The sequence below is a fragment of the Lactuca sativa genome, chromosome 2 (genome assembly GCF_002870075.4).
Source record: "Lactuca sativa cultivar Salinas chromosome 2, Lsat_Salinas_v11, whole genome shotgun sequence".
Classification (NCBI taxonomy): domain Eukaryota; kingdom Viridiplantae; phylum Streptophyta; class Magnoliopsida; order Asterales; family Asteraceae; genus Lactuca; species Lactuca sativa.
Genome location: NC_056624.2, coordinates 232,390,522 through 232,401,823, shown reverse-complemented (window position 1 = coordinate 232,401,823; position 11,302 = coordinate 232,390,522). Strand labels below are relative to the sequence as shown.

The 11,302-nt window shown below is 36.3% G+C and overlaps 3 protein-coding genes across 4 annotated transcripts; 1 reads left to right on the top strand and 2 right to left on the bottom strand.

Moving 5' to 3' along the window:
• Positions 1–2,015: 2,015 nt before the first annotated feature.
• On the bottom strand, positions 2,016–5,286 carry LOC111888835 (uncharacterized). 2 transcript variants are annotated; one of them, XM_023884957.3, is made up of 7 exons: positions 5,074–5,286; positions 4,868–4,938; positions 4,699–4,773; positions 4,502–4,614; positions 4,230–4,364; positions 4,037–4,147; positions 2,016–3,445 (listed from the first exon to the last, which is right to left on the bottom strand). In XM_023884957.3, the coding sequence occupies exons 1-7, from the start codon at positions 5,074–5,076 to the stop codon at positions 3,405–3,407; spliced, it is 549 nt and encodes a 182-aa protein (XP_023740725.1). In that variant the 5' UTR covers positions 5,077–5,286; the 3' UTR covers positions 2,016–3,404. The 2 variants fall into 2 exon arrangements, with proteins under 2 accessions (XP_023740725.1, XP_042755566.1); XM_042899632.2 differs by lacking the exon at positions 2,016–3,445 and adding an exon at positions 3,456–3,951.
• A 530-nt stretch (positions 5,287–5,816) lies between these two features.
• On the top strand, positions 5,817–7,390 carry LOC111888833 (acidic endochitinase SE2). Its single transcript, XM_023884956.3, has 2 exons — positions 5,817–6,730; positions 7,246–7,390. The coding sequence occupies exon 1, from the start codon at positions 5,817–5,819 to the stop codon at positions 6,711–6,713; it is 897 nt and encodes a 298-aa protein (XP_023740724.1). The 3' UTR covers positions 6,714–6,730; positions 7,246–7,390.
• A 589-nt stretch (positions 7,391–7,979) lies between these two features.
• On the bottom strand, positions 7,980–11,302 carry LOC111888851 (plastidial pyruvate kinase 2). The gene is made up of 12 exons (XM_023884972.3): positions 10,724–11,302; positions 10,325–10,603; positions 10,071–10,236; positions 9,842–9,976; positions 9,634–9,744; positions 9,459–9,547; positions 9,318–9,380; positions 9,052–9,227; positions 8,868–8,970; positions 8,616–8,764; positions 8,400–8,508; positions 7,980–8,296 (listed from the first exon to the last, which is right to left on the bottom strand). The coding sequence occupies exons 1-12, from the start codon at positions 10,925–10,927 to the stop codon at positions 8,186–8,188; spliced, it is 1,695 nt and encodes a 564-aa protein (XP_023740740.1). The 5' UTR covers positions 10,928–11,302; the 3' UTR covers positions 7,980–8,185.

The window sequence follows — 11,302 nt, the reverse complement described above, 5'->3', positions numbered from 1 at the left end:
TTTATGTATAATTTTTATACTTTAAAAACTATGTAATGCTTATAATTTTATATTAAACTTTTTTTATAAACTTATGTAATACACGAGTTTCAAACCTACTTATATGATATATAATAAGGATATTTTAATTAGTTTCTAAAAAAACTTTTGAAAAAAATAAACAAAATGATTGTCCATAGAGTCAATATTATTATATTAATAACCGATAAGTTTACGGAAAAGACATTATTATATGTGTGTTTTGTATGTTATTATGTATCCTTGCTTATAGTCGGCCCATCCAAAGTATTTTGTATGGGTACTTATTGATTAACAAATGAAGCTTTTCATGGGAAAATTTACACGTTCACATGGTATTAAAAAAGAGCAAAACTAAAATTCCTAGTTTTTTTCATTCTCCCTATCAACCCTAACCGTTCCTATAGCCCGTTTCTCCTGCCTCGTTCCTTTTTTCTCCTCCTCCTGCTTTGCTATTGCTTCCTTTTAAGCAATAACACCCTCCTCATCCAATGTTGCAGACAAACCCACAATCACAGTGAACATCAATCTAATTTATATTGTATATAAATACTTATTGATTAATGAATGAAGTTTTTCATGGGAAAATTTACGCGTTCACAAGAACTAGATAACTTTTTTCCATGGATTTTGACACCAATTTTAACAGGGTTATTGGATATGGCTCACCTAAGAAAATCGCAAAAAAATTGAACAACAGAACATTTTAATTGAAGTGGTCAAGCTTTGCCCATTAGCGACTTTAGTGATTTAACTAGGTTTTGGAGTTTGCCAATTGAAGATTAGATCTACCTACCACCCTCAAACATATTGTTAATTTAAAGCAAGGTAGTTGGTTTTTGTTTTTTCTAAAGTCATATGGAGTTAGTGGTGTCATGCTTATCATCATGCAACCTCAACTTTTTGAAAGCCACTTAATTGTCGTCAATTTTACTGCATTACAAGCTCAACATGCCACCTCAGTTTTTTGGCACTCTCATAGTCTCATATCAATTTTTTCACATGTCATTTAGATGGGAATGGGTTAACATGGCATGAAAATAAAAATATTTTCTTTAAACAATTATTTTTTAAACATTTTTTTAAACTAAATATTTCATTACATGAAAACGGGAAATACATAACACCACAATTAAAACTTAAAAACAAAAAGATCCCTAACTATTAAAAACTATGGGTGGGAATTATTTGGTTCGAAACCAAAAACCCGAAAATATAATCGAACCGAAATCGATTTTAGACCGAACAATATTCAAATTCGTTTTTCTGTTTAGTTCAAGACCAAACCGAATTAAGAATTTGGTTTTTGATTCCGGTTTTGGTCTCATGAAGTTTAAACCAAACCGAACAGAAAAAACCGAATTTCATAAATTAATTAATTAAAAAATATATTTTATATTTTATATTAAATAACAGTATTAATTATAAAGTAAAAATTATTTTAACTCATTTACTCTTTGTATCATTTTGTATGAAACTTTACATATTTCTGTTTGCAACTTTAAGTTTCTATGTTAAAAATATTTTAATTTAGGGTAAATTACACAAGTCGTCCCTGGTGCAGGTGCCAAAAAGCGTCTTTAGTCCCTATTTTAAAAAATTAACTCGGACCGTCCCTAATTTGTTTAAAACTTGCACGCTTCGTCCCTGATATGTGTTTTTGTTGCAAATGTAGTCCACACCATATTTGAAATGACCATTATGCCCTTGGATATTTATTTTTAATTAATCTACTATTATTTATTAATAAAAAATAAAATAAAAACAAGTCTCCCAAATATCTATCTCTCTCATACGCCAGAAAATACCACAACCACTGATCTCTCTCTCTCTCTCTCTCTCCTACACTCATCCTCCTCCATAGTTTCACTCTCTTCTCCATTTTCACACGAAGGACAGTGATGGGTATTTCATTCTGGAATCTCGACCTTCTCTTCCGTGATGAACAACCTCCCATCGTCTGTGTAATATCGTTTCATCACCATCGACGTTTGAACTGGTGACGATAGACGAAGTTCCTTTGTTTATTTCCAATCACTGATGATCTAGTACTCATCCCCCATCGTTTTCGATTCTTCGATTGATGATCACCACCTGATAACAGTGTCGCAGTCTTCGTCTCCAAATCAACACAACTCTCCACGACTAGGGTTTTGACATATCCAATCAATGGCGGCTAGGGTTTCGACATATGCGTCGAGCTCCACAACTGCCACCGACGGCGGCTAGGGTTTCGATCTTTCCTGCATCATTGCAAATTGGCAGAGATATGGAGATCATCAAGCTCCACAGTTGCAATTGAATCTAGCGTGAAGGTGACGGGTGGATCAATCGCAGATGTATGTTTTTCTATCACCCACCTTTCGCCCATGTATCTCTCAATCAGAGATTCTTATTCACCATTCTTTTTTCTTTTGAGTTACAAGTTTGATCATGTAAAGATCAGCAGATAAAGTAAGGTAGGTGATGGTCCCGCTGGTAGTTTTTGTGGAGATTGGTGGCTGTGATTAGTGATAATGGTGGTTTTCTGTGAAATCGATGGTCGTTTTTGTGAGATTAGGGTTATGGATAAGGCGCTAAACAGGGGAATAGCTAGCGATGATAGGTGGTGGTGCCGGAAGAGCTGGTGGTGATAGGTGGTGGTGGGTCCGAAGAATCTTGTTGCAGGAAATGAAAAGGAGAGGGGCGGGGATATTTGTTTTCTTATTTTTTTTTCTATTTAAAACTAATAAATAAATAAAACAAAATAAAAAAAGAAATTATTAAGGGTAAAATAGTCATTTTATGGTAATAGGGACTAAACGTGCAAGTTTTAAACAAACGAGGGACGGTCCGAGTTAATTATTTAAAATAGGGACTAAACACGCTTTTTGGCACCTCCACGAGGGACGACTGGTGTAATTTACCCTTTAATTTATGTTTGAGATTTTTTTAAGTTTATATTTGGTTTCCTCGGTTTTCAAACTGAATTAGAATTCAGTTTTCAGTTTGGTCTAGAGAATTTGAATTCGATTTGGTTTGGTTTCAAATTGGACCAACAAAAATTTTAAACCGAAGAAACCGATTCCAAGAAACCGAAAAGCTGAACCAATTGTCACCCCTATTAAAAACATAATAACTTCATACTCGTCGTACTCGATGAAGAAGAAGACGATGGACACATTTTTTTTAATTATAAAAGAAAGATTTGTTGTGGTGTAATTTGGTAGTATAGGTTAGTATTTATAATAGTTTGATATAGGAAAAAAACAATAAAAGAAAAATAGAAAAGTAGACCCTCTTTCTCTCTCTCTCTCTCCCTCCCTCCCTCGTGCCACCATGGCGGGGTGGTGTTTTCTGAGCATGCCAGAACGGTGCCGAACATGATGTCTTTCCACTCCTCGAGTTTAAGATATGGCATGATATGTAGGGTTGTTGGTTTCGTTGGCTGCCAATGAAGATGCTTTTTGGTTAAAATCATATTACATGTTCATTCTTCTCATAAAGCTAGGCCAAAGGCCCCCTTTCTCATTCGATACCATTATATCTGTTGGTAATAATCCAAAATTTTCAGGAGTATTATTACTTATTTGTTTTCGTGAGTGTTTTTTTTCTTTTTCTCTTACTTTATTTACGTAAGACCAAATCAAAGGCCATGGTGGCCATGTTTCCTGAGTTTAAGCCGGTATGGTGCTCTAATCAAGAAAACGAAAAGCTTCCTCATACTCTGTTTTTTTCTTCTTACTTAAAATCTTCTATCTCAGGTGCTCTAATCACTCAATAGGCTTGTGAAAAGCCTTTAGTATCTAGCGGAGTCATTTTAATGTTATTCACCAAAATAAAGTAAACAGTGGGTTCTTTTCTCAGTAAATTTAAGTTTACCCCCATCAGATGCGGTGATAATTGAATGCAAATTTGGAATGGAGTCTGCGCACTTGAATATATTCACCACAACTTGCCAAGACAATAAACAAGGTAGCAAATAGAATTTATAAGAGTAATGCAACTTGAAATGCAAACATCTTGGTGATTTACTTACTTTTTAGATAATTCTTCAACTCATGGATAACCTCTGCATCTTTAACAAAGGAAACTGCATAGAAATCAACTTGATTGCTCACACCAAATTTGATATCATCCCAATCCTTTTCTGTTTTAAAAAAGCATAAACGATTACATTCTTAAAAGAAAAAAATTGTCATCTTGAAGGTTGTACTATTATTGAGTCTAACCAATGATAGATGGTAGAGTTGCACTTTTTCCTCTGACATTTAAATGGCGTCTAGACTTGATATCTACACCATCTATAACTCCACGTTTTACTGAATCTTCTGTCTTCAATTTCACCAACAACGACATCATACCACCTTTAAATGATGAACAACTTATAACTTTTTAATAATCAAGAAAATCATCATAATTAACACTAACACACACATATCAAATTCATACACACACGTATATCAAATCCATACATATACATACACATAATAAATTAATGCACCTGTGGTTGTAGAACTGATAGTGGTGGAGCTGAGGTGGTGATCGTCGTCGAAGACAGATAGCACAGTGGCGGTGCTGCGATGGTTGTACAATAGTTGGAAAATGGAGGAATCTCTTTAAAACCACCAAAATCAGCAAAATTAGAAAAGGAAAGAAGAGAAAGAGAAAATCCGGTGGAAATGAGAAAGGAAAAGATACCTTCGCTGGTGGAGAAGTTCGTCGGAGACAGACGACACAGTGGTGGTGTTACGGTGGTTGTAATGGAGGAATGTCCTTAAAACCACGGAAATCAACAAAATTAGAAAAGAAAGAAGAGAAACAAAAAGAGAAAGAGAAAAGACGGTGGAAATGAAAAAGGAAAACATACCTTCGTCGGTGGAGAAGTTCGTCTAAGAATCGGATTGTCGCCGGTGGAGCAGCTTGTACACCGGGGAAGAGCTGAAAATCACTTTGACGGAAGTAGTGGGGTGCACGGGTGGTTAATAATCGATGGAAAAGATGCAATCGCCAAAGCTTGTTAGAAAATCGTTGCAATCACCGAAAAAATGAGAGAGAAAAATGGAGTGGAGGTACCATTTCTGCGACCACGTGGGGAGCAAAAGGGAGAATCTTCAGCGACAATGCCTTTAGCGTTGACGAGTTTGAGGGAAAAACACGCGTTTATCTTTTCGTTAATTTTAGCGACTGACATAATCATCGCTAATGGCGATATCGCTAGTACTATGAACAGTTGGATCAGGATGCAATCATAGGGCCATGAATTCATCTGGAGACATTCACACGGATCGTCGGTACCACCCTTTACCGACGTCGGTATTAGCGGCGACCTGACCCTTTAGCAACGACCAAAACGCATATTGTCTATTGTCGTCCCTAAAGTTACCTGTCATTGCTAATGATTTCGTCTCTAAACGTTATATTTCTTGTTGTGTTGCTAGGGATAGAGTTGCAAGATATATGCAAAACAGGAAAGGAAGACTATACAAATCAAAGTTTTTATCGCCAGATAACATTTTATGTTTAACAGAGTTTTATAGTACAAAAGTAAAAATTATTATGTACGAATTTGGTCAAAATGAGGGTTTTTTTTAGTTATCCCATTTTTATATATACCACTGGTCTAAGGATTATATCTCTTCATGTTGAACTTTGTAAAGAAATGACAACCTCATATTTTTAGGAAGAGCTGAAGCGACACATTTTCCACACAAGACCAGGATTTTGAAGACCATTTTCTGGAGGAACACGCCACTTTACTTGCTTCCCACGCGGTATAAACCTCCGATCTTTAGCAACTACACTCAAAACACATATATATGGCATCATCTGGTTATTCACAGTCGTCGGCATTGCACCTAGTCATCTCCAGCATTACTTTCTCTTTCTTGAAACCCATAGAAGTAGGCAGCATAGCCGCTTACTGGGGTCAACACACTGATGAAGGGACCCTAGCCGCCGCCTGCGCCACCGGAAATTACAAGTTCATAATGATAGCTTTCCTGACCACCTTCGGCAGCGGCCAAACACCAGTTCTGAACTTGGCCGGTCATTGTGATCCTGCTTCCACTTGCTCCGGTTTATCCTCCGACATACAATCATGCCAGAACCAAGGTATCAAGATGTTTCTTTCTATAGGAGGAGCTGTCGGGAGCTACTCGCTCTCGTCATCTGAAGATGCACAACAAGTTTCCGATTACTTATGGAATAACTTTCTGGGTGGCCAGTCGAATTCCCGGCCATTAGGTGATGCTGTTTTAGACGGAATCGACTTTGTTATTGAGTCCGGATCAGGTGAGTTCTGGCCTGACCTAGCTAAGGCACTGGCCTTGTACAGCGCTCAGAAAAAGGTCTACTTATCTGCAGCACCGCAGTGCCCTATACCTGACGCTCGTCATGATTCCTCAATCCAGACTGGCTTATTCGACTACGTCTGGGTGCAGTTCTATAACAATCCGCAGTGCGAGTATGGGGCGAACGCTGATGCTTTATTAGCTCGATGGAACCAGTGGACTCAAGTCAACTCCAATCAGATTTTCTTGGGTCTGCCCGCAGCCACCGGAGCTGCCGGAAGCGGATACATTCCGCCAGATGTTCTTACGTCTAGTGTTCTTCCATCGATCAAGAACTCTCCCAAGTATGGTGGGGTTATGCTGTGGGACAGGTTCTTTGATCAACAAAGTGGATACAGTGCAGCTATCAAAAACAGTGTTTGATATATATATAGTAATAGGTATGTGTTTCTTCTAGTTTTGAATAAGCATGGTCTACGTAAGAAAAACTGTAATTTCACCATGTTTACCTAAAATTTAATCCCTCTTGATTATATTTTATGGGTTAATGACTTAAATAAGTGACATTTATTTTGTGTTTACATTTAACCAATAATATTTTTATATACACATTTGATCGTTCTTGTTTCATCTATTTAAAAAAAAGGTAATATTATTTTTTTAACATGTAAAACAAGTTTAATAGTTAAATGTGTAAAATAAATTGTTAGTATTAGCTAAATAAGAGCATCAAAACAAAGACAATATGCGTTTTGGTTTGTACGGTCTTCCTTTCCTGTTTTGCATACATATATCTTGAAGGTAGTCAATTAGGAGAATTGCTATGTCACTACATGGTATATATAGTACTCTTCCTCATGTTTCATTATTCATCTTTTATATGGTCGGACTCAGACATAAATATTTTAGCTGTTATGATATGAATCACCAAAGTCTCCCTATTTTTCAATTGAAGAATGAGAAAGGGATAAAGTCAAGAATTCTTCCTGTGTTGTATTGACTTGAGTGGCATCCACTGCCTTTGTTCCTTCTTCATCAGCGTCGTTGGGTTTGATTCACCTTGTGAATTGGCTGTTTTGCTACCTCCTATTCTGATACAGCGCATCAGGCCTATCCTCACGACAGGTCTGGGATAAGAATTTGTTGCTTAGTCGAGTTTCTTTTTTGATTGGATGATGCAAAAACCAGCAAGCTACGGCTTGAAAGTTTACCTTCTTCTCTTCTCACTTCTCGAGAAGTTCTTTATAGATGAAGACGCTTATGGCAACTTTTCTTATATGTCGAGAGACGATATGTATGTTGCAAGAGTTAACCCCCCCCCAAAAAAAAAAAAAGAGGGTGTTGAATTTGTGTTTCTTAAGCTTCAATCTCACCACATATTAGCCATTAGGTACTGTTTGTTTAAAGAAAGTTTGTTAGCATATATATATATATATATATATATATATATATATATATATATATATATATATATATATATATATATATATATATATATATATATATATATATATTGGCTGAGATTCGCCTTTTCAGCAACTCCCTGATAAAGCTAGGCCACATGACATGCCGCCTTAATTTTGCATTCGATGATTGAATGACCATTGTATCCAAAAGGAGTCATTGTATAAAGTAAACAGAGGGTTCTTTTCTTTTGTCAATAACACAATCATTTCAATGCTTCTACAATTAAACTCAAATATTATTATTATTATTTTGCCAACAATCAGAATTCGCTACACATATTAAAGAAACTAGTAAATTAAATTGCAACTTAAGTTGATAAAGAAGCACAAAAACATTAGGTAGTAGAATTAAAACCTTACGCTAATTGGATGACAAACAAAAATAAGAATAATAATTCAAATTGGTCTCTTTAATTTACTGCTGATGATCTACACCACCTTTCTGACCTGAATATTGTGGTTGGATTGAAACCGCCAAATGGGGTTTCTCCCGCTCTGAAGAAGAGCTACATGCTCACCTTCCTTCATCATCCCTTGATTCTGTACACATACACATTTCAACAATAATACCTTACTTTTCATTTTCATTTTCATAATATGATCAACTAAAAACAAGAAATACTTCTTCTTATGAGAATCTCACCTTCAAGAGAGAAAGAGCATCTGCAAATGTTGTCTCAGAATCATCTGAGAACTCCATGTAAATGGGGCAAACTCCTTGATACAAAGCCAATTTCTGCTGTACCCTTTTACTGTTTTTAGACACACATTATCCATATTCAGTAACAAAATCTATAATATATATATATATATGTAAACTCATAATTTTTTATTAAAAAAAAAAAACAAAAAGACTTACTTGTCTGTGAAGGCAAATATAGTGCCATTGGGTCGATAATGGCTGAGTAGGACAGCCATGGAACTTGTTCTAGTGAATACAACAATTGAAGTTCCAAGAGTGTTTGACATTGATGTAGCATGGTATGCAAACATTTCGCTAATATGGTTCTTTTTTTTTTTTTTTAAAAAAAACAATTTTAAACATTTAATTTAAAAAATCAGAAAGTATATGTATATAAAAAAAAAAAAAAAAAGCAGTTAGTTAATCCACCTTGAATGCTTGATTAAGACTAGAAAGCGTGCCCCCACTCATTAAGCTTGATTCGGTTCTTAACGACACTGTGTGCATCACATTAACTGCTTTTAGAGGAAACCTGCAATTTGACAAAATAAATAAATAAATACATTATAAGGCAGGTTTTAGCAGATTAATTCAAAAAAGAAAGATGGCTTACTTTCCATGGGCAGTTTCTCCAGAAAGCATGACTGCATCAGCACCCTCTCTAACAGCAATAGCAATGTCTGACACCTCAGCTCTTGTTGGTGTGGGATGAACAATCATGCTTTCAAGCATATTTGTTGCTACTATTACAGCTTTTCCCATGCTACGACATGTCCTGATTATCTCTTCCTACAATTTCATTACCACACAACTTAATTAATTAATTAATCCACTGTTTGTTTTTTACTATCTATCCTAAAACCACCCTTTCTTCTTTACCTGCAACAATGGAACCTCTTCAATTGGCAGCTCTGCACCAAGATCCCCTCTTGCAACCATGGCCTAAATTAAATCAAAACCAAAGATAACTTCCAAACTTCGTATGAAGGATAAAAAAAAAAAGTAAATTTAAAAATTTACCCCATCAGATGCAGTGATAATTGAATGCAAATTTGGAATGGAGTCTGCGCTTTCAATTTTTGGGATAACTTGAATATCTGCACCACAGCCTGCAAGGACAATAAACAAGGTACCAAAAACAATATTTATAAGAGTAATGCAACTTGAAATGCAAACATATTGGTAATTTACTTACTTTTTAGATAATTCTTCAACTCATGGATAACCTCTGCATCTTTAACAAAGGAAACAGCATAGAAATCAACTTGATTGTCCACACCAAATTTGATATCATCCCAATCCTTTTCTGTTTCAAAATAGCATAAACGATTACCATTCTCAAAAGAAAAAAGAAAAAAAGTTGGCATCATAAAGGCTGTACTATTATTGAATGAGGGTCTAACCAGTGATAGACGGTAGAGTTGCACTTTTTCCTCTGACATTTAAATGGCGTCTAGACTTGAGCTCTCCACCATCTATAACTTCACATTTTACTGAATCTTCTGTCTTCGATTTCACCAACAACGACATCATACCACCTTTCAATGGTGAACAACAACAACTTATAACTTTTGATAATCAAGAAACAAGAATTATATTATTCCTGTAAATAAAGCTGTCATGTTAACTTACCATCAACCAGAAGCATGTCACCAGCTTCTACATCATTAACAAAATCATCATAATTAACACTAACACAGTCTGCTGTACCAACACCTCTTTTTATTGTGAAAGTGAATTCTTGGCCACTTGCTAAGTTAACTGGTTGTGGCAAGTCCCCACTCCTGACCTCAGGTCCCTGCAAAAAGGCATCACTTGATTAGGGAAAAAGGTTGAGTTGATTGGGTGGGACAAAAAATTGGAATTGGTGATATGAGGAAACATGCCTTGGTGTCGAGCATGATTGCAATGACATTATCCTTATGTTGAGCATTGTATTCTTTAACCAGATCAATGACTTTCTGGTGAGAAGAATGATCTCCATGTGACATGTTTAGTCTTGCAACATTCATCCCAGCCTCAGCCAGCTTCCATATCATTTCCTTTGTGTCAGTGGATGGACCAATTGTACAAACAATCTTCGTCTTGCGCTTAATTATGGGCTTCGACCACATAGCAACTGAACTATCACCCTTTCCTAAAACTTGATAACTCTGCTCTCCTATCTGATTAACACATTGTAATTTTGAATTAGGAACAACAAATGTGTGCATAAATACAAACAACGATTTCGTTTAACGACAACATTTAAGCCTAAAATCAAATGAAATGGAGAAATTACAAACCTTAGGTATATCTTCAGGTGTGACGGGAACAACCTGGAGGTCCGCCGTTCTCCTTGCGGTGACGGTAAGAATACGATGGTGGCTGGGGATAATCCGGCCACTGGAAGCGAAACCAGCAGGTTTGATCTTCTCACTCTGATTGTTAAGAGATCCATTGCTGAAAAATGAATTATGAAGCAACTTGGTAGCAACTACTTGCGCCATTGTTGTTGCTTGGAAATATGATAATGAAAGTGAAGAAATCAAATCAACTGAGAGAGGAGGGCGGTGAATGAGGTTTATAAAGCGTGGGCGATGTTTTCTGAGGGAAGTTGTGATTGGAGAAATCGATGGTTGATTTTGGAGGAGAGAGAACAATCAACAATGGAGGCCTCCTAGAGTGTATCGAAGAACCGAAATCGAACAGGTGAAGTAGTTGGCTGGGTGGCTGACTAGCTGGCTGTTACAGTGTTAAATGTTAATCCCGTACCCGGTTTAGCTCTGTTTTTAGGTATTTTAAAAACCGGTACGGTCCGGGTAGTTGGTCCAACCGTCTACAAATGGGCCTTGCTTTTTAAAGTATTCAATACTTAGTTGATG